Source organism: Meles meles, chromosome X, assembly GCF_922984935.1.
Source record: "Meles meles chromosome X, mMelMel3.1 paternal haplotype, whole genome shotgun sequence".
NCBI lineage: Eukaryota > Metazoa > Chordata > Mammalia > Carnivora > Mustelidae > Meles > Meles meles.
In genome coordinates this window covers 26,716,134-26,739,193 of record NC_060087.1, presented here as the reverse complement: position 1 = coordinate 26,739,193, position 23,060 = coordinate 26,716,134, and the positions used below count along the sequence as shown (strand labels likewise).

Here is a 23,060-nt window from a genome sequence, read left to right as displayed (position 1 = left end):
TAATGTAAGATACTATAGGATAGTATTTCATTTTGGTTGTATTCGGTGGGATTGAATGCATAAATGTTATTTAAAATAATACATTATTTTAAAACTTTTTTAGGGAAACAGGCTCATCTTACTGGATAGAATAGTTTGTAAACTCTCTGTTGTTTTAACCTCTCATTAGAAAGGAAATTGCTTTTTTTTAAGGAAGAATTTTAACATTCTTTTAATCAGCAGGAAATTATTGAGAGTGTTATAGGTTGTGAAATACTTAATAGTTATTCATGTCAGTTTGTGCTTATGTGAATGACCGTTTGTATAGGGCAGAGTGCTAACCACTGTTCAGATTACGGACATAATCCCTTAAAGAGAAATTTTCATATTTGCTGTAACAAGTAGGCCTACTATTAATCATCTTTCCAGGGATGCCTAGGTGACTCAAGTCGGTTAAGCGTCTGCCTTCAGCTCATGATCCCAAGATTTGGGATCGAGCCCTGCATTGGGCTCCTTGGTCACTTGGTCAGTGGGGAGACTGCTTCTCCTTCTCACTCTGACTGCTGCTCCCCCTGCTTGTGCTGTATCTCTCCGTCAAATAAATAAATAAAATAAAGTAAAAAATTCATCTTTTCGGATGGTAGCCATTTTTGTGGGTATGTAAGTTGTTGGCTTTGATTATAAAGATGCTTTTTAATATTTTTTTCCATAGGTAAGTATTTATAACTCTTAAGAAAAGGACATTTTTTCCCTTTTAGCTCTGCCTTGTCTGTGTCCTAAAACAGCTTGTTTATACAAGGATTCTTTGCTCCCCTCTCCCCTTCGCCTCCCACCACTGTAACCCCCTTTTTGGATGATAAGGTGATGGGGGTTTCTTGTCTTTTTTTCCCCAAAGAAAGGTGCTCATCCTCACCTTCTGGCAATGTCCTTGTTACCTACTAGTGACATAGTGGAAAGAGCACAGCCTTTGGAGAAGGCAAACCTGGATTTGAGTCATGATTCTGCCATATGCCCATTCTTTAGGTTGTCTTCTTACCTGTAAACTAGAGATCATCACAGCTACCTTTGTGGACACAGTTGTTCAGTAAATGGTATATGATAGCAGTAATGGTGAAATTAATGGTAACTTTGGTGTTGGTGGCACCCGAGGTTTTAAAGGTAGACAGAGCTGGCAGAGAGCTAGCAGCTTCCAAGACCTCAGAACTGGACAGAACCCAAGCTCTTGCTTGACACCTAATCCATCTTTGTTTTTGTTTACCCTTGTTGCTTTTTCTTTTTTTTGTAAAAAGGCGATTGTATTGTCCTTATATTTTAAAGACTTGAAATTAGGATTGAGAAATGAATAAAACAGTTCTTTGGAGCCACTAGGGAAGCTTGAGTTAAGCTTTTGGGTGCTTCAGAAGCTCTTTGTGGACAACAGGTAAATAGCTATCAAGTGTTCTGAATGTGGTTAGCCCCTCAAGTGTGAAGTATCATTTCCTGGTGGGAAGGTTGTCATCATTTCTATAAATACAAGCAGATTTTATGATTAAGGTCATTTTTACCATTAAATTCAGTGAATTACATTTTTCTTTTCTATTTTACCTAACATTTTCTAGTCTGTGCCAGGCTGTGTGCCTAGTCAATCGAATACCCTCAAAGGAGATACTGAATTATAGAATCTTAAGAGTTGTAGGGCTTAGCCTTTTAATTGAATGAAAGTCCTAAAGCCTTAGAGCTGCGCTGTCCAGTAAGGTAGCCACTGCTAACTGTAGGTGGCTGCTGACTACTTGAAATGTGGCTAGTCTGAATTGTCATGTGCTGTTAGTATAAAATGTACAATGGATTTCAAAGGTCTAGTTGGAGAGAAATACATAAAATAGCTCATCATTGATTTTTATATTGATCATATATTTTAAAAATACTATTTTTGATCAGATTAAATAGAATGTATTTAAATTTCACCTTTGCTTTTTCCTTCATGTGGCTACTAGGACATTTAAAAGGACTTGCAGTATATTTTTATTAGTGCTGTCTTTGACCTTCAGTGACTTGGCAGTGTTACTCATCTAGTTAGGACTCCTTTGGCTGTGCAAATTATAGATCATCTTACTGTGAAAATGGCAGATAATGTTTGTTGTGATGAAAATGGTGGGTAATTCAAACTTGTTTAAAGATTTTATTTATTTGAGAGAGAGCACGTGCAGGCTGGAGGGAGAGGGAGAGAGAATCCAAAGCAGACTACTCACTGAGCACAGACACAGGTCCTGATCTCACAACCACGAAATATGCCTGAGCCGAAACCGAGAGTCAGCCACTTAACTGACTGGGCTATCCAGGTGCCGAACAGGATTGAATTGACCCTAAGGACTAAAGTTAACACTAAGGACTTTGAAATAAGGTACATTTCAATTAAGCCTGAATTGTTAATCTGGTAGACTATTTTAGCTTTTCAGATTTGGGATATTTTAAGAATGGAAAACTGTAAAAACATACTCACAGATTGAGTAGCTTAAATCAATTTTCCCTTTTTCCTAAGCATTCACAAATTGTTTTATGTAGGTGATCCCTGACCCCCCAGTATTTTACTGGCGGTGTGTTTAGGAGGTAAGGGACAAGGTTTGTCTATATATTTTATCTTATTAGGTAGATTGGCTTGGTATAGTGAAAGTGACTTCTTCATTATTCAACAGACATTTGAGCAAGTGTGGGCTCAGGCTCTGGAAACGCAGGGGTGAACAAAGCATAGCCCCTGAATAGAACTACAACCTTTTTGTTTTTGTTTCATTTTGTTTTGACTTTTTATGTGGAAATAATTCCAGAAGTACAGAAGTTGTGAGAGTAAAAATTATACAAAGAGCACATCCTTTATCCATATTCACCTATTAATATTTTCCTCCGTTGGCTTTATTTGTTCCCTCTCTCTGTGCATGTATGTGTGTGCATGTTTGTGTACATGCACGCATACATGCTATATATTTTTTCCTGAATCATTTAAGATTAAGTTGGCATATGCTTTACCCCTAAATATTTCATTGCCTAATTTCCTAAAACTAAGTGTAGCCTCACATAAAACTGTAGCACAGTTATCAATTCAGTAAATTTACTAAATTCAATAAATTAAACATAATGGAGTTCTTTCCCTAATCTACCATCTGTCTCTCATTTTTGTTAATTGATCATTCTTTTATAACATTTTCCCCACTTAGTATAGGACCCAGTCTAGGATCAGTTATTAGAGTAGTTGTTATGTACTCTGTCTCTTTTAATCTGTGATATTTTTCTTGCCTTTTTCTTTTATAACATTGGCATTTTTAAGATGACATGCTCACCTTGTCCCCACCCCTCTTTTTTTTTTTTTTTAAATAGAGCATTTATTGTTTTGGCTTTGTTTCTTTCCTCATAAGTTTCAGGTTCTGCATTCCTTCTTTTTTTTTTAAGATTTTATTTATTTGAGAGAGAGAGCACAAGCAGGGCAAGTAGAAGACAGAGGGAGAGGTAGAAGCAGACTTCCTGTCGAGTAAGGAGCCTGATATGGGACTCAATCCCAGGACCCTGGGATGATGACCTGAGCTGAAGCCAGATGCCCGACCACCTGAGCCATGCAGGTGTCCCTCAGGTTCTGCATTCCTGACAGCAATACTGTAAAGTAATATGTTTTCTTGGGGTGACCCGTCTGGAGGTGTATGTTGTCCATCTTTCCCTCATTGATGTTAATTTTCATTAGCTAATCATGTTATTGTTTGATTTATCTACTGTGTAATCCCCCCCCTTGCAACTAATAAGCTGTTCTTTGGGGGTATACTTGAAGACCATTCGTACATACTACTCTTCATCCAAATCTACTCCTAGATAGCATCCTTGATTTTTTTCTTGAAGCAGTCTGTACTGTGATATCTGCAAAATGATGTTTTTTTTAGACTTTAGCACTCCTTGTATGTTTACCGGTTGGATTCTACCATAAATAAAAGTCCTCCCTTCTCCATTTATGTATGTATTTAATACTGATAGCAGCTCGTGGGTTCCTGTTTTCTACAGGCCTGTAATACGTTACTGTCCTTAATTATTTTGGTACTCAAATTGTCACAGATTTGGCCAGTGGGAGCCGCTTTAAGCTAGCTCCCAGGTCCTTAGCACAAGCTCCCATCATTTTTTAGTACTTCCCCTACTCGGTGGTGTAGCAGCGTGTTCTGGGTAGAGCTACAGTTTATATGAGACCTTTAGGTACCCTAGTGGCTTCATTGTCATGTGTTTGGTGCACCTGTGAGGATAAGCACAACCTGAAGTTACAGCATATGGAGGGTCCTCTAGCATGGTGTGGGTGGAGGAAAGGCTTGGTGGCAGGATTTGGGGAATGGGGTTGTCACTGGAAACCTCCATAGAGGAAGTGCCATCAGTACCAATGTATACAGGATCATTGTGGCTTTGAGAAGCAGTGGGAGGGAGGAAGAAAAGCATCTCAGGCAGATGGATGATCATGGTATCACGCCCTAGGAGGAGGTAGCACAGGACAGCCATGCACAGGATTACACCTGGCTCTGTTCTGTTGGGGTGCAGAGTGGAGGCGACATGATCAGATCTGCATCTTAGAGCACTAATACTCTGGCTGTGATGTGGGAGGAAGGCAAGACCAGAGGTGAGAGAGCAGCAGGAAGTTGGAGCTGTAATGTTGATGACAGTATTAAAAATGCCCTTAATAATAACTAATGCTTTCTGACTTAGTAACAGTTGACATTTAAATTTTACTACAGCCCTACTATTATTTCCACTTTGTAGGTGAAATTTCAAAGGTGTGAGGATTGAGTATATTTCTTAGGCACTAACCAATGGCAAAAGTGGGATGGAAACCATGATCACTTCCTTTCACCCTCTAGTTGGTTGTGCAAGAATGGGAAGTCAGGGATCACACCCTGGTTTCTAGTATTGTTACTGAGTGAATAGTGGTAACATTCATGGAGAGAACAGAGAGCATTTGGGGAAGGGTTGTGGTGAGGATTTCCTTTTTGAACATATTGACAATTATCTTTGGGCATATCCAGATGGTGCTCTGTAGTAGGCAGGTGGCTGTATGTGTTTGGAGTCTTGCAGAGAGCATGATGTTCAAGATACCGATTTGGGAATCCTCAGCCTTTAAATGTTACTGAATGCCTAGTAGTGGATATGATCACTGGTTAAAAGGATGCAGAATGAAAAGAGGAAGCAAATTAGGACAAAAAGCAGACGGACGTTAATGGGACAAAAGAGGTGGGAAGAAACCAGGCTAGTATGTTGTCAAAGAGGCTTAAAAAAGAAGTATCAGTCAATATTGTCAGAGGCTGCAGAAATCAAGGGGGCATAGGGAACAGAAAATAAATAATCTAGATTTAGCATCAGAGAGATAAGTATTTCAGTGGAGCAGTGATAAGAGCCAGATTAAAGCAGACTAAGGAATGAATTGTAGGGAGAAGTGTACAGGGTGGACAGAAAGCCCATATATGTGCCAAGCATATTCCCCCACATTTCAGTTTTCCTTCATGTTCATTAGACAGCTTTCCTATCGTGGCTGGAGGTCATTAAAGCAGTCACTAATGGCTCTTTTTATCTGTGGTTAGGCAGAATCTCATAGATAATGGGCTTTGTGGCCACTTGGTAGACAGACAGAGTGTCCATAAACCTTGATAGTCTTAGCTTGGAAGGAAGAGGAGAGCAAGCCAGACACCCAGTGAAAGCCAGCAGTTTGTGTGCAAAATGAAATGCCCTGCCTATAATCAACATCGAATTTGAGATTACATGATGATTGTTTTTCAAGTATCTACTTAATTATAAACCAGCGAAAGTAATACTGAATTCAGTTTTTTCCTTAAACATTTTTATTTCTTCATTTGTTTTTCAAAGATTCATTCAGTTTTTTAAATTTAAATTTATTTTTTAATGTTTTTTTTAATTTTATTTTTTCATTGTTCCAAGATCCATTGTTTATGCACCACACCCAGTGTTCCATGCAGTACATGCCCTCCATAATACCCACCACCTGGCTCGCCTAACACCCCACCCTCTCCCCCTCCAAAACCCTCAGATTGTTTTTCAGAGTCCACAGTCTCTCATGCTTTGTCTACCCCTCTGATTTACCACAATTCACTTCTCCTTTCCTTCTCCTAATGTCCTCTGTGTTATTCCTTATGCCCCACAAATAAGTGAAACCATATGATAATTGATTTTCTCTGCTTGACTTATTTCACTCAGCATAATCTCCTCCAGTCCAGTCCAGTCCATGTTGATACAGAAGTTGGGTATTCGTCCTTTCTGATGGAGGCATAATATTCCATTGTATATATGCACCATATCTTCTTTGTCCATTCATCTCTTGGAGGGCATCTTAGCTCTTTCCACAGTTTGCGATTGTAGCCATTGCTGCTATGAACATTGGGGTATATAGATGGCCCTTCTTTTCTTAATTTTTTTAATCCAAGAATAGTGGACTTACAATGTCAATTAGAGGTATACAACAAACAACAGAGTGATTCAACAATTCTATACATCAGGAATGCTCACTACAATAAGTGTAGCTACTGTTTGCATGATAGATCATTATTACGGTATATTATTGACTGTATTACCTATGCTGTACTTTTTATCCCCATGACCTGTTTATTTTATAACTGGATGTTGGTACCTCTTAATCCTCTTCATGTATTTCGCCCATCCCTCCTCCCCGCTGGCAGTCACTAGTTTGTTCTCTTTGTTTATGAGTCTGTTTCTGTTTTCTTGCTTGCTTGTTAATTTTGTTTTTGTTTTTTTTAGATGCTACTTGTAAGTGGAATCATATAGCATAGGTCTTTCTATGATTGGCTTATTTCACTTAGGATAATACCCTGTAGGTTAGTGTTGTTGTGAATGACAAGATATTATTTTTTGTGACTGAGTAATACTCCATTGTGTATATATACCACATGTTCTTTACCATTCAGCTGTCAGTGGACACTTGGGATATTTCTGTAACTTGGCAATTGTAAGTAATGCTGCAGTAAAAGTGGCGGTGCATGTATCTTTTCAAATTAGAGTTTTCATTTTCTTCAGGTAAATACCCTGCAGTAGAATCACTGGATTGTATGGTAGTTCTATTTTTTAATATTTTGAGGGAACCTCCATACTGTTTTCCATAGTGGCTACCCTACTTTACATTCTCATCATTAGTGCACAAGGTTTTTGTTTTTTTTTTCCCTCCACATCCTCACAAAACTTATTTTTGTCTTTTTGATATTAGACATTTTGACAAGAGTGAAATGCTAATTCATTGTGATTTTGATTTTCATTCTCAGGATGAGTGATGTTGAGTGACTTCTCATGTGTCTGTTGGTCATCTGCGTGTCTTTGGAAAAAATGCGCATTCAGGTCTTCTTCCCATGTTTTAATTGGAATGTTTGGTGTTTTGTTTTGTTTTTGGTGGTGTATGCATTCTTTATATATTTTCTCCCCTTCAATAGCGAGTATCTTCTCCCCTTCAGTAGATTGTCTTCTAGGTTTGTTGATGGTTGCTTTTGCCATGTAAAAGCTTTTTAGTTTGATGTACTCCCCATAGTTTTTCTTTTGTTTCCCTAAAGGGAAATCAAGAAAAATGTTGCTAAGGCTGATGTCCAAGACATGACTGCCTATGTTTTCTTTTAGGATTTTTACACTATCAGGTCTCACATTTAGGTCTTTAATCCATTTTGAATTTATTTTCGTGTATAAGAAAGCAGTACAGTTTCATTTTTTTTGACATGTAGCTGTCTGGATTTTTTTTTTTTTTTTTAGCCCCGTTTGTTGAGGAGACTGTTTTTTCCCCATTATGTGCTTGCTTCCTTTATTGTAGATTAGCTGAACGTGTAAGCCTGGGTTTCTTTTTGGGCTCTGTGTTCTGTTTCACTGATCTTAAGTGTCTATTTTTATACATTACTATACTATTTTGATTATTATACCTTTGTAGTATAGCTTGAAATCTAGCATTGTGATATCTCCAGCTTTGGCTGTTTGGGGTCTTTTGTGGTTTTGTACAAAATTTGGTATTATTTGTTCTAGTTCTGTGAAAAATGCTATGGATGTTTTGATAGGGCTTGCACTGAATCTGTAGACTACTTTGTGTACTATGGACATTTTAACAATAATCATTATACCACTCCATGAGCCTGATGTATCTTTCCATATTTTTGTGTCATCTTCAGTTTCTTTCATTAGTGTCTTATGGTTTTTCAGAGTACAGGTCTTTGATCTCGTTGATTAAGATTATTTCTACATATTTTATTCTGTTTTGGTGCACTTGTAAATGGGATTTTCTCACTTTATTGTTAGTGTATACAAAGGCAGCAGACTTCTACATATTTCGTATCCTGTAACTTTACTGAATTTTTGGTGGTGTCTTTGGGATTTTTTTCTATATAGTGTCTTGTCGTCTGTGAATAGTGACCGTTTTATTTCTGCCTCACCACTTGGATGCCTTTTATTTCTAGTGTCTGATTGCTGCAACTAGGACTTCCAGTACTATATTGAGTAAAACCCGTGAGAGAGGACATCCTTGTCTTGTTCCTGACCTTAGGGAAAAAACTCAACTTATTCTCCATTGAGTATACTGTTTTTCATCTATGGTCTATATTATGTTGAGTTATCTTTCATCTGAACCCACTTTGGTGAGTGTTTTTATCATGGATGCATGTTGGATTTCATCACATTTTTTTTCTCCATCTATTGAAATGGTCATATACTTTTTATCCTTTTGTTAATGTGGTATATCACGTTCGTTGATTCTTAGATGTTGAACCATCCTCACATTCCTGGAATAAACCCCACTTGATTGTGGTGAATGACTTTGTCAGTGTATAGAATTTGGTTTGCTCATATTTTGTTGATGATTTTTGCATTTTTGTTTATCAGGGATATTACTCCGTCATTTTTTATTTTTTAATTTTTTAATTATTTATTTTTACAATATTTTATTTTGGGGGTACAACTGGGTGGCTCAGTCTGATAAGTGTCTGCTTTCTGCTCAGGCCACGGTCCCAGGGTCCTGGGATCGAGGCTCATGCTGAGCTCCCTGCTCGGCAGGGAGCCGCTTCTTCCTCCTCTGCCTGCTGTTCCCCCTGCTTGTGCTATCTTCCTGTCAAGTAAATAAATAAAAATCTTTAAAAAAAAGATTTTATTTTTTTATTTGACAGAGACAGCGAGAGAGGGAACGCACGCAGGGGGGAGTGGGAGAGGGAGAAGCAGGCTTCCCACTGAGCAGGGAGCCTGATGTGGGGCTCCATCCCAGGACCCTGGGATCATGACCTGAGCCAAAGGCAGATGCTTAATGACTAAGCCAGCCCAATGCCCCACTCTGTCATTTTTTAAATTAAATTTTTAAAAAATATTTATTTATTTATTTGACAGAGAGAGAGAGAGAGAGATCACAAGTAGGCAGAGAGGCAGGCAGAGAGAGAGGGGGAAAGCAAGCTCCCGGCCAAGCGGAGAGCCCGATGTGGTGCTTGATGCCAGGACCCTGGGATCATGACCCGAGCCAAAGGCAGAGGCCTAACTCACTGAACCACCCAGGTGCCTCAAAGCCTGTGTATCTTGATGGATTTTCTGTGTCAATGATCTATCCATTGAAGTAAGTGGAATGTTAAAGTGTCTTACAATTATTGTATTATTCTGTTTCTCCCCTTTTGTTTGTTAACATTTCTTTTATGTATTTTGGTGCCCTAATGTTGGATGTGTATTTACAACTGTAATATTACCTTGTTGGAGTGATCCTTTTATCATTACATAATGTTCTTCTTTGTCTTTTGTTTCAGTCTTTGTTTTATTTTATTATGATCTTTTAAAATATTTTATCTATTTTAAAGAGAGAGAAAGAGCCCAAGAGAGAGCAGAGAGCACAAGCAGGGAGGTGAGGAGAGGGGCAGAGGGAGGGGCAGAAGTGAACTCCCTGCTGAGCAGAGAGCCCATTGTGGGGCTCTATCCCAGGATCCCGTGATCATGACCTGAGCCGAAAGCAGATGCTTAACTGACTGAGCCACCCAGATGCCTCACAGTCTGTTTTAAAGTTTATTTTGTCTGATAGAAGTATTGCTAACCAAGCTTTTGGGGGGGGGCTTTCATTTGCATGGAATATTTTTCTGTCTCTTCATTTTCAGTCTGTATGTGTCTTTTTGTCTGAAGTTAAGTCTCTCATAGGCAGCATGTAGATGGGTCTTTTTTTTTTTTTAATGCATTCAGTCAACCTGTGGCTTTTGATCAGAATATTTAGGTCATTCACACTTAAGGTAATTATTGATATATATGTACTTATTGTCATTTGTTAATTTTTCTGATAGCTTTTGTAGTTGTCTGTTTCTTTATTCTCTTGCTCTTCCCTCATAATTGGTGACTTTTAGTTTTATGCTTGGATACCTTTCTTTTTATTTTTTGGTGTCTCTCTTAGAGGTTTTTGTGTTGTAGTTACCTTGAGTTTCATATAAAACATCCTAAGTATATAACAGTTTATATTAAGTTGATGATTGCTAAAGTTCTATCACATTCTGAAGAATTGCATTTTTACTTTCCCATCCGTCTTTTATATGTTTTACATCTTTTTATTTTGTGACTCCCTTAATTTTTTAGATACAAATGATTTTTTACTACTGTTGCCTTTTAGCCTTCATACTCACAGTGTAAGTGATTGATGTACCATGTTTGCCTTTACCCTTGAAATTTTTTCCTTTCATTGTTTTCTTACTTCTCATCATGGCTTTTTCTTTTCCACTTAAAGAAGTCCCTTTAGCATTTCTTATAAGGCTGGTTCAGTGGTGATCAACTCCTTTAACTTGTTTGTCTGGGTAACTCTGTCTTTCCTTTGATTTTACGTGATAACCTTGTAGCGCGGAGGATTGTTGGTTGTTGGTTTTGTCCTTTCAGCACTTTGAGTACATCTTGCCACTTTCCTTTGGCCTGCAAAGTTTCTGCTTAAAAATCAGCTGATATCCTCATGGGTTTTTTTTTTTGTTGTTGTGGATAGCTGTTTGGTTTCCTCTTGCTGCTTGTAAGATCTTCTCATTATCTTTAATCTTTGACATTTTAATTATTACGTGTTTTGGTTTAGGCCTTTTTGGGGTTCATTTATTTGGGGCCCTCTGCTTCTTGAACCCGGGTGTCTCTTTCATTCCTAGGTTAGGGAAGTTTTCAGCTATTCTTTCTTTGTATTATTTCTTCCCCTTTCTCTCTTAGCTCCATCTGAGAGCCATACCCTGGGAATGTTAATTTGCGTGATGTTGTCACAGAGGTCCCTTAACCATCTTCATTTTTTAAAAATTCCTTTTTGTTTTGGTGTTTAGCTTGAATGTTTTTTCTTCCCTGTTTTCTGGAGTGCTCTTCTTTTCTTCTGCATCCTTTAATCACCTGTTGAGTACTTCAGGTATATTTTTTATTTCAGTTATTTTATAGTCTTTACCTCAGATTAAAAAAAAATTTTTTGATTCTCAAAAAAAATATTTATTTATTTATTTGACAGAGACAGAGAGGAAACACAAGCAAGAGGAGTGGGAGAAGGAGAACAGACTTCCCACTGAGCAGGGAGCCCAACATGGGGCTCGATCCCTGGGATCATGACCTGAGCTGAAGGGAGATGCTTAATGCCTGAGCCACCCAGGCACCCCATATTTTTTTTTTTTTCAAAAAACTTGGTGTTTTTGTTGAAGTTCTTAGTGAATTCATCTCTTCTCTCAAGTCTGGCAAGCAACTTTATGATCATTACTTTGAAATATTTGTCAGGTAGATGGCTTATGTCATTTTGGTTTAGTTATTTTCTTGAAATTTTGTCTTACAAGCATATTCCTCTGTCCCTTTTTTAAAATTTGATTTTCTTTGTTTATTTCTATGAATGAGGTGAAAGAGCCACCTCTCCCAGTCTTCTAAGACTGAGTGGCCTTGTGTAGGCACATCCCCTATGTAGACTGTGTGTTCCTCACACGTTTGGGTAGCTGGCTGTGTGGGGCTGTAATCCATGGGTCTCCGGGTCCTGGAGCACTCCGCAGTGCGGCTGCCCTAATGGAAAACCGAAGCACGACCTGGCATGGATGTAGGTGTCTCAGGGGGCTTTGCCCTGTACCTCCTTGTGGTATTACTGGAGCCATATTGGATATAGGTGAGGCATGCCCTGGTGTGTGCCTCCCTGGGGCCACCCCACTCGGATGGCTGGAGCTGGTGTGCTTGGAACCCAGAACTAGCCGAAGTGGCAGGCTGCTAGGACACCAGTCCTTGCTCCTGTCTCGTGGGAGGGGGAAGGTCAACTGTGGCAGTCACTAGCACCTCTGACTCCAGGGAGAGTTCCTGTAGTTACTCCACTGTTTGGTGGATGTTCTGGGGTTAACAAATGGTTTTCCTTCACTTATAGTCTAGTTACCCTTTATTTTGTTTATTTATTTTTAGGAAAAGACTATTTATTTATTTGACAGAGAGAGGAAGCACGAGCAGGGGGAGTGGGAGAGGGAGAAGTGGGAACTCCATCCCAGGAATCCTGGGATCATGGCCTGACCCGAAAGCAGATGCCCAGTGATTGAGCCATCCAAGCACCTCTCTGGTTACCCTTTAAAGTGCAGCTTATTTTCTGTGCCCTGGGCAGGTGAATCTGCACATGCATCTGTCAGTGATACCTTCCATTGTTGCAGTTTGTGGTGTCAAGGTGGGGTTGCCCTTGTAACCATGCGTCTCTTTCTCTTGCTGTTCTGATTGAGGTCCCTCTAGCCTTGTATTGTGCAGAAGGTGTTCCGTCAGTGCCCTGTTCTTCAGGAGGAATTGATCTATATATAGGCGTAAATTTGGTGTGTCCATGGGAAGAGATAAGTTCAGGGTCTTGCTATACTGCCTTCTTAGACCCATCCGAACATTTTTCATTTTTGAAATACTGATTGTAGTTCTCTACGTTGTCCCCAAGTAATGGCATGATTTAAAGTTTCAGGGCTTAGGGGCACCTGGGTGGCTCAGTGGGTTAAAGCCTCTGCTTTCAGCTCAGGTCATGATCCCAGGGTCCTGGGATCGAGCCCCGCATCGGGCTCTTTGCTCTGCGGAGAGCCTGCTTCCTCCTCTCTCTCCATGCCTGCCTCTCTTGCCTACTTGTAATCTCTGTTTGTCAAATAAATAAATAAAATTTAAAAAAAAAGTTTCAGGGCTTATTTGCAAGATAAAGATTTGCTGTGGAATGGCCCTTCCTTATGTGTATGCTTTAGACCATGTAGCTTAAAATTGTGGTTTCCATGCCTCTTAAGATGATGCAGATGTTTACTTTGCATACTTAAAAATATTTGACCATCTAGTGAGTGAACACAGCAGAAATTGTGGGATTGTATGGTATACACTACATTTTTCCTCTTCAAAAAAATGGGAAATATATATGTAGTTGAACCCTTGAGCAACATAATTTGATACTGTATGGGTCTGCTTACATGCAGATTTTTAAAAAATATTTTATTTATATATTTGACAGAGATCACAAGTAGGCAGAGAGGGAGGCACAGAGAGAGAGGGGGAAGCAGGCTCCCCGCTGAGCAGAGAGCCCAATGCGGGACCCGATCCCAGGACCCTGAGATCATGACCTGAGCCAAAGGCAGAGGCTTAACTCACTGAGCCACCCAGGTGCCCCTTATATGCACATTTTTAAAAATAAATACAGTCAGTGCTATAAATGTTTTTTCTTCCTTATGATTTTCTTAATATTTTTTTCTCTAGTTTTTTTACTCTATTGTAAGAGTACAGTATATGTCATTTCCAATACAAAATACATATTGATTAGTATGTTATTAATGATTAATATGATTAATATGACTGTTTATGTTATCAGTAAGATCAGCAGCCGGCTATTAGTAGTTAAGTTTTGGGGGGAGTCAGAAGTTAAATACGGGGGCACCTGGGTGGCTCAGTGGGTTAAAGCCTCTGCCTTTGGCTCAGGTCATGATCCCAGGGTCCTGGGATCAAGCCCTGCATGGGGCTCTCTGCTTGGCAGGAAGCCTGCTTCCCCTCTCTTTCTCTGCTTGCCTCTCTGCCTACTTGTGATGTCTGTCTGTTAAATAAATAAACAAAATATTTTTAAAAAAGTTAAATACGGATTTTTGAATGCCCTGGGGTTGGTGCCCATAACCCCTGTGTCATTCAGAGGTCAACTGTATTAAAACGTATATCAGTTCATTGATTCTTGATGCTGCCAGTTAATTTATGAATTATTATTTCCCTAGTTGCCTTTTTATATATGGGTGCTCAGCTTGAGTAGTGCCAGTGAGATTGGATGTTAATTTTCTCCACTCAGACTGTACCCTTAAATCCTGCCATCGTAGCACCTCTGCCAGTGGCATCAGAAATAAGTGAGGAGTGCCTGGGTGGCTCAGTGGGTTAAAGCCTTGTTCTTTGGCTCAGGTCATGATCCCAGGGTCCTGGGATTAAGCCCCGCATCAGGCTCTCTGCTAGGCAGGGAGCCTGCTCCCCACCCCCCCACCCCCCGCCTGCCTCTCCGCCTACTTATGATCTGTCTGTCAAGTAAATTAATAAATCAATCTTAACAAAAAAGAGGGATAATTGACATTGCTTCTCTCTCTTTAAAAAAAAAAAGAAAGAAGTGAAAGCCCAGCTTTTTAGGTCTGGCTAATGATGGGCCAGCAGCAGCATCTTTTTAATTTTTTCTTCCAAGATTTTATTTAAATTCAAGTTAGTGAACATGTAGTGTAGGATTGGTTTCAGGAGTAGAATTTAGTGATCCATCCCTTACATACAACACCAGTGCTCATCACAAGTGCCTTTCTTAATGCCCATTACTCATTTAGCCCATCCTCCCACCCAACTCCCCTCCCTCAAGCATCATCATTAAAAACAAAGGAGTCTACATTTCCATTTGCGTTTGCTAAGTTATTTCCTTTAGACTTTGGGTTTCCTTTACTCATACTTAAAATCCAAATCTTTTGGTCTCAAAGTACAAGTAGAATGTAAAACAGACAGGACAGGTAATGCTTTGTGGTGTTGTCATCAAGTCCTTGTTTTCTTATACTTCAGACATCAAAATGATTACTCTGCTCTAGGGAGTGATGTGATAGCCCTTGGGAAAACCTGAGTGATTATATACAAGTAGCATTTCTCAAGGCTAGTGAGATACGGTTGCCAAAATAGTAATATTGTGTAGTTTAATCTAGCTGGTGCTTTATTTTTTTTTTAAGCATTAAAATGAAACTGAAGTTTTGGGGATGTCTTTTGGCTTTTTTTGTTTCTAAACCAGTGATTGGCTATATTATATCAGAGAAGTCTGGCTAAATTGAGTTTGTCAATTTTACGACTCGCCATTTTAACATAGTGACCGTTGCTATTTGAATGAAGTGAAATATGTAATTAAATTCAACCATATTTTATTGAAGTATTGTTGACACACAATGTTACAAGAGTTTTAGGTGGACAACACAGTGATTAACTCTGATTTCTTTTAATAGAAAATGAATGCGGTGTTGGAAGATCACTACTATTGGAAGGCTGGTTAGCGTCAATTTCCTAAGAGATACTTGACCACTATTTGTTCTGGCATGGCGCAGAGCACTCCACAGCTTGACATGCAGGTTCTCCATGACCTCCGACAGCGTTTCCCGGAGATTCCAGAGGGTGTTGTGTCTCAGTGCATGTTACAGGTAGCTTACCCAGCAATGATAGTGATATTAAGCTACAGTTCTCCTTAAGTTTTCTTGTCTTTGTGGAGGGCAGTGGGAGGTATTTAGAGCAGGAATTCTCAGCCTTGGTGCTATTGACATTTTGGGCTGGGTTATCTTTGTTGTGGGGCCCTGCCGTGTACATTGTAGGCTGTTTAGCAGCATTCCTGGTCTCTACCACTAGATGCCAATAGCACTCTTGCAGTTGTGACAACCAAAAATGTCTCCACACATTGCTACGTGTCTTATGGGAGGCATAACCTACCCTACTGAGAACCACTGATTTAGAGGGCAAAAAAAAAAAGGCCTGTAGCAAAACAAAAACTGATTATGTTCAGATTCCACCTTTTACAGTTTTGGAGTTGCTTGATCAGTCCCCAGATTCTTAGATTTTAAATTTTGAATCTCAGATTTATCATTATAACTTTTTGGCTATACTTTTGAGCCAATTTTTTAAATAGATTTTATTTATTTACTTGACAGAAAGAGATCACAAGTAGGCAGAGAGGCAGGCAGAGAGAGAAGAAGGGAAGCAGGCTCCCTGCCAAGCAGAGAGCCTGATGCGGGGCTCGATCCCAGGACCCTGGGATCATGACCTGAGCCGAAGGCAGAGGCTTTAACCCACTGAGCCACCCAGGTGCCTCTGAGCCAATTTTTTAAAGTCTATAGAGAGTCCATTCCCTTTCTTACTGTTTTTCTAGTTAATAAATGCTTACTAACAGGTAATTTTACTAACAGGTAATTTTAAGTGTAAGGCCACTTTGTCTAGTTTAATCATATTTCTTTGATTTTGTTGTTTTATATTGAAATGTATCTTTAATATTGGATAGAATGTGTTTTCCCATTCAAGGGACAAGAGAGAAACCGGCCTAATGCTACCCTTGTTGAATTTTGCATCATCCTTCACAGGATCTCATGTGTTTTGGGTTACAGCATTTGCCTGTTTGGTTCACTTTTGGGTACAGTACTTTTGTCCACTGGACTTCCTCACACGTTGTCGGTTCGAATTCTAACTTACTGCATCATATGCAGACTCTACCTTACTGCGGTGTGAGTGGCTCAGCTTATCACCTAGGCCTATATACTGCGGAGTTTAATTGCAAATAGAGACTCACAGAACAATTGTGGTAAAAGAGGTGCTTCCTAGCCCTTCTACTACGTTTAGGCCTTTGCGGTTACGGTTTTTGTATTACAGCTTGCTTTTGTTTTTTCCAACACACATTCCCACTGTGAATTTCCATTCTTTACTTTAGCCACATTTTGGTCTCTGGTAGAGCAAAGGTGCTTCCCAGTGGAGTAAAACCAAGCATGAGTGAGGCTTCTAGTTAAAACCATTTCCTAGCAATCACCTTCCTTAACTATCCTCGCCACCTATCCCCCAACTCTTTGTTTTTTCAAATTTAATTTATCCTTTTATCACCTGTATTTTTTCATGGCTTAGTGTATTTTCACACTAAACTGAAGGAATGAACTTTACTGAAGGAATGAACTTTAAATTCAGCTTAATGAACATTTATTGCTAATTGACATTGACCCAAGTCTTCCTCTTCCTAGCTCCTTTGGGATTAATAAGAGTCTTGGCACCTTTGAGTGGCACTGAAAAGTTTTGCTGTTTGCATTTAAAGACTCAGTAGTTGACATTTAATATACAAGTCTTAAAGCCTCTCTCTCTGAGCTATCATCTCTCAACTTAGGGTCACTTTTTAGGAGTATGATGCTTTTTTGCCTAGGTCTTTTCAAGAATTTATATATGGTTTTTATTTGTTTGTTTGTTTTAATTCTGACCTCTTAGGGCACCTGGCTGGCTCAGTCCATAGAGCATCCAGCTCTTGATCTTATGGTCGTAAGTTCAAGCCCCATATTGGACATGGAACCTACTTTAAAAAAAAAAAAAAAGGAAAAGAAAGAAAAAATAATTCTCACTTCTTTATCCAACTAAGTAATTTTGATTTATTTATTTGTATTTACTATTTGATAAATTTTGTATCCATTTTTTTTCTTTTGAAGGCATTCTGCAGGTTAAAGATCACGTTTGAATCTGTTTCCGTGGTATTTAAAAATGATTTCGTAAAGAAATCTTTTTTAAATTTTTTCTTCATAGGAAAATGTACTTACCTTGTCACTGTAGACATGCATTTGAATAGGCTGACAAATCAACTTTGTATCATTGTGATTTGGGGTCCTTGTGTGAGGATACTGTTCAGGCTCCCTAATTCACTGTAGAAAACATGAAATTTCAGCAGCATTGCTACAGTTGTCAAATAGTGAAGTATCCTCGACTGCTTTAGATTTCATATAAATGGGTTAATTTTTTTAAATTTTATTTATTTATTTGACAGAGAGAGATCACAAGTAGGCAGAGTAGCATGCAGAGAGAGAGGGGGAAGCAGGCTCCCTGCTAAGCAGGGAGCCTGATGTGGGGCTTGATCCCAAGATCCTGGGATCATGACCTTAGGGGAAGGCGGAGGCTTTAACCCACTGAGCCACCCAGGCACTCCTAAAATGGGCTAATTTTTGTTCTCCTTTTAGTCCATTTGCAGACATACTTTATTTTTACTTTTCATATTCTTTTCTTTCAGATACCTGTCAGTGACATTTTCTAGTAGGCAATCAGTTTGAATCCTTTGGATCCACATTTGCTTAATACTGAGCTTCTCATCTCTTTTTAAAGAAGGGATCATTTCCCTTTTTTTTTTGACAGAGAGAAATCAACTAGACAGAGAGGCAGGCAGAGAGAGGAGGAAGCAGGCTCCCGCAGAGCAGAGAGCCCGATGTGGGGCTCGATCCCAGGACCCTGAGATCATGACCTGAGCTGAAGGCAGAGGCTTTAACCCACTGAGCCACCCAGGTGCCCCGAGCTTCTCATCTCTTGAGCACAGTGATTTTCAAACAGGATTTTTAAAAAGGCCATATTATTGAGTTTTAATAATTTTCTTCTTTTTTTAAAAAATAATTTTCTTCTTAAATTTCGACAGTTTTCTCTATGGCTCAGAATTTTAGTATCACAGCTTTATATAAGGAAACAGATACAAGTTATGTATGGACTTTTGATGAAGCCAGTTCTTTAAATTTCTGAGAATTCATTTTGCAAAGGTTTGTTTAACTGAATCTTTGTTTACTTCATGAAGCTTTAATATAGTTATTTACTTTAGGCCTAACATCTTCTCCCTTGAAATTAGGGAGTTAGGAGACCGAGAATCTAGAACTGGCTCTCCTGTTAACTAGTTAAGTGCTTATTCTCAAGCCATGTATCTCTTTCCTCATCTGTAAATGAGTTGAGTTGGAATAGATGAACCCTAAAAGTTTCCAGCTCTAAAATTACAGCATTGTATGTTCTGTTTTAGGTTTAACCTTATTTGCTTAGCAGAGTAAAAGTGTTTCCTTTCATTTTTGTGTAAAATGTGCTTTTTCCTAAAATCAGTATGCAGTAATAGGTATATATATACATATCTGTGTATTTATGAACTACAGAGAAAGTCATAGAAATTGAGAAATTTTATTATTCCAAAGGCAATGGATAATAGTGCTTTAGGCTAATAAAATAGTTGAGAATTTTGTATTTTAATGGAAAACTACCTTATATTTTCAAATTAAAAAAGGACGAACCTCCTTCATTAGTTACATTATTGTCAGAGTGTCTAAAATGTCACTTTGGTATTACCATCTTTGAGTGTGTATATAGTGACTCAAAAAATTCAGATCCTACAATGATTGTGAAAGTTGACCAAGCTACTTTTCAGTGGGTAGAAAATGTTGTGTCTGTGGGAGTGTGAATGAATTTCATTGAGTCAGTTGAGACTTGTTTTTCTGTTAAATAGCTTTAACTTTGGCAGTTCTGGAACCTTAGTTCAAAAATGTGTGCTTGTTTTTACTGATTTCTTTGGTTAGCTACATCTTTCCAAAGGACAGTTGAAGTTATATAGGGATAAATTTGGTGAAAAGAAAAGGCTGCTTTAGAATTTTTATTGTTTTGACTCTAGGAATTTTATTATAATTTTTCTCCTTTTGTGGTTCCAGTACCTTTCGAAAACTAAAGCATGACTATTTTCATGTTTTCTGGTTTTAAACTGGTGTGTTCTGAGCAATTACAGTGAATCCAAGATTGGCCCAACATGTTAATTTGTTGAGAAGCATCAGACCTGAAGTGAGTCCTGGATTTGGACTCAGACAACGTGGAGTTGAGTCACAGTGTTCATTAGTGGGTGCTTTCCATTTCTGCAGCAGTAGCGGGAGTACTAGTCATAGGAACTAAATGTCTGTGAAACAGTATGAATTCTTTGGGATCTCCTTGACAAGGGTAGATGACTCTGAAGCTGTTTGTGCTTAAAATGCCATTCTCTACTTATTTTATGACAGTCGTATTTGCATAACCTGCAATGCTTGACTTCTTTTAGGATTTGTTTATTTTGTCATTGTTAATGTTACCACTTTTCTCCCCTAGAACAACAACAATCTTGAAGCCTGTTGCCGAGCCCTCTCCCAGGAAAGTAGCAAATACTTATATATGGAATACCACAGTCCAGATGACAACAGGATGAATAGAAATCGCCTTTTGCATATTAATCTGGGTATCCATTCTCCGAGTAGCTACCACCCAGGAGATGGGGCACAACTTAATGGGGGTCGAACACTGGTACACAGCTCAAGTGATGGACATATTGATCCACAGCATGCAGCAAGTAAACAGCTGATATGTTTAGTTCAGGAACCACACTCCGCTCCAGCTGTTGTGGCTGCTACTCCGAACTACAATCCATTTTTTATGAATGAACAGAACAGAAGTGCAGCTACTCCTCCTTCACAGCCACCTCAGCAGCCATCTTCCATGCCCACAGGAATGAATCCATCTGCTATGCAAGGGCCTTCACCGCCGCCACCTCCTTCGTACATGCACATACCTCGGTATAGTACAAATCCGATTACTGTTACAGTGTCCCAGAACCTCCCTTCTGGACAGACTGTACCAAGAGCTTTACAAATTCTTCCACAAATTCCAAGCAATCTCTATGGGTCTCCTGGTTCTATTTATATTAGACAGACATCTCAGAGTTCATCAGGAAGACAAACTCCTCAGACTACACCATGGCAGTCCTCACCACAGGGCCCAGTGCCTCATTATAGCCAACGTCCTTTACCTGTTTATCCACATCAACAGAACTATCAACCTTCTCAGTATTCTCCCAAACAACAGCAGATTCCTCAACCCGCTTACCATTCGCCACCTCCTTCTCAGTGTCCTTCACCCTTCAGCTCTCCACAGCATCAGGTGCAGCCTTCCCAGTTGGGCCACCCAAGTTCCCACGTCTTTATGCCCCCTAGTCCTTCAACTACTCCACCGCATCCGTATCAACAAGGACCTCCCAGCTATCAGAAGCAGGGAAGCCATTCAGTAGCCTATCTCCCATACACAACATCTAGCTTACCCAAAGGATCCATGAAGAAGATAGAAATTACCGTAGAACCCTCTCAGAGACCTGGGACAGCAATGAACAGGAGTCCTTCACCTATCAGTAATCAACCATCTCCACGGAATCAGCACTCACTGTACACAGCCACCACACCACCTTCAAGTTCTCCTTCAAGAGGAATATCCAGTCAACCTAAACCTCCATTTAATGTTAATCCTGTGTATATTACATATACACAGCCAACTGGACCTTCATGTGCTCCGTCACCATCTCCTCGAGTGATACCAAACCCAACTACAGTTTTTAAAATTACTGTAGGTCGAGCGACGACTGAAAATCTTTTAAATTTAGTGGACCAAGAAGAACGTTCTGCAGCCCCAGAACCTATTCAGCCCATTTCAGTGGTACCAGGCTCTGGGGGAGAAAAGGGAAGCCATAAATACCAGAGGAGTTCTAGTTCTGGATCAGATGACTATGCCTATACACAAGGTAATTTTAGCCCTTTTATGAAATTTAATCTTCGTGGTGAGGTGGCTTTTTCAAAATAAATTTATATTAGCTGTTTAGTTTTAATGAAATGGTTAGTATTTATTAAATAGTTCACAGTAGCATTGCTACCAAGAATAGGCTGAGACAAAAATAGTGTCAGTGCTTCAGAGTTCTCTATAGGCTTTGTTTTAAAATTTGAAAATAGTGATCTAATAAGGCTGTTTTTAGGAAGAACATTCATTGGGACAAAAAAATAGACAAGTGAAAGTGATACTGTCAAAAAACAAACTACAGAATTGGAGATTCATAATGGGTGGGCTAATGTTTATCAAGATTAAGGAATTTGAATCTTTTCTAATGAGACTGGCCTAGAGAGTGTAATATTTATAACTGATATATATTTATAAGTGGGATTGGTGATGAAGACTGATGTTGGATTAGTTAATAGTGGACCTAATTAAAGGGAGGACAGAATTTTTAAAAAGTCTATCCAGATTTCAAGGTATCTGAGAATTTAATATTCTTTCATTGTGTAAGAGGAGTAGTAATTATGATTATAGTTCGATATGTCTGGTATTGAACCTGTTTAAGAACCATACAGGTAGAGTTAAAAAGACAATCTTAGGGAAACGAAGGTCAACAGAGCAAGATGGACATATGGATGATGTCATTTTGGCAGGAGTTCCAAGAGCCAAATTAAAGCCAAATAGCATTAGCAAGACACAGGAGTAAATGCCAACTCAGAATGGAGGACAGGGTTTCTTTTGAGTATTTTCTGCACTAGCAGTGCATATAGAAATTTCCCAGTCACTTGTTCAGTGTTACCTTCTGCAATGACTCTGTCTGTAACACTATAGCCTTGCTGTTACATCAGCGAGCAAGGATGGAGAGGTTAGCAAAGCAGTTGAAACTTGAGAAAGAGGAGCTAGAGCGGTTGAAGGCTGAAGTGAATGGGATGGAGCATGACCTGATGCAGAGACGGCTCCGAAGGGTCAGCTGCACCACTGCAATCCCCACGGTAAGTCCTCTGTTGGCTTGGGTGGCCAGGAAGATGGGCGTGATGGCTATCTGGGGCATGTGTTCTTCTTTGATGTTCTGTTCCTGACAGGGCCTTTCCATTTTTTAAACAATGGATGAGAGACTTTTGCCTTCAGTTTTTCTCTTCAGAATAATTCGGTGCTTTTATTTCTTCTCCCATGTATGAATTCCATAAGGTTCATCAGTATTTTCAAATGACTGACTTTCTAACAAAGGTATGGCATCTCATTTACTATGAATTGCTCTCTGTCAAAATAGAGAAGTACACCCTCCCCAGGCATTTTATATTTTTTTCTCATCTGTTCATTTTATTCTTTTAAGCATATACTATACATATAAATTCCAAAGATTTAAAAGTTATTTTCTTAAGTACGTTGACTCAAATGCGTTAGAACAGTGTCAGTATGAATCTGGGAAAGTGTGCACCATAGAGCATTTTAAGGCAGAGCAATTTTATTAAGTGTAAATAAGGTAGGAACTAAGGTAACCATATTGACAGCGGTCCTAATAGTAACTGCCCTAATGA

The 23,060-nt window shown here is 39.2% G+C and overlaps 1 protein-coding gene across 5 annotated transcripts in view; it reads left to right on the top strand.

Moving 5' to 3' along the window:
• The window catches only part of TAB3 (TGF-beta activated kinase 1 (MAP3K7) binding protein 3), a 91,321-nt gene that overhangs the window by 44,774 nt on the left and 23,487 nt on the right, over window positions 1-23,060 (top strand). For 4 of the 5 annotated variants that reach the window (XM_045995283.1, XM_045995284.1, XM_045995282.1 and 1 more), the window contains 3 exons: window positions 15,390-15,581; window positions 20,041-21,496; window positions 22,354-22,514. In XM_045995283.1, coding sequence (XP_045851239.1) covers window positions 15,480-15,581; window positions 20,041-21,496; window positions 22,354-22,514 — 1,719 coding nt within the window. In that variant the 5' untranslated portion in view covers window positions 15,390-15,479. The remainder of the gene's footprint in view (window positions 1-15,389; window positions 15,582-20,040; window positions 21,497-22,353; window positions 22,515-23,060) is intronic. The other variant, XM_045995285.1, reaches the window with a different exon arrangement.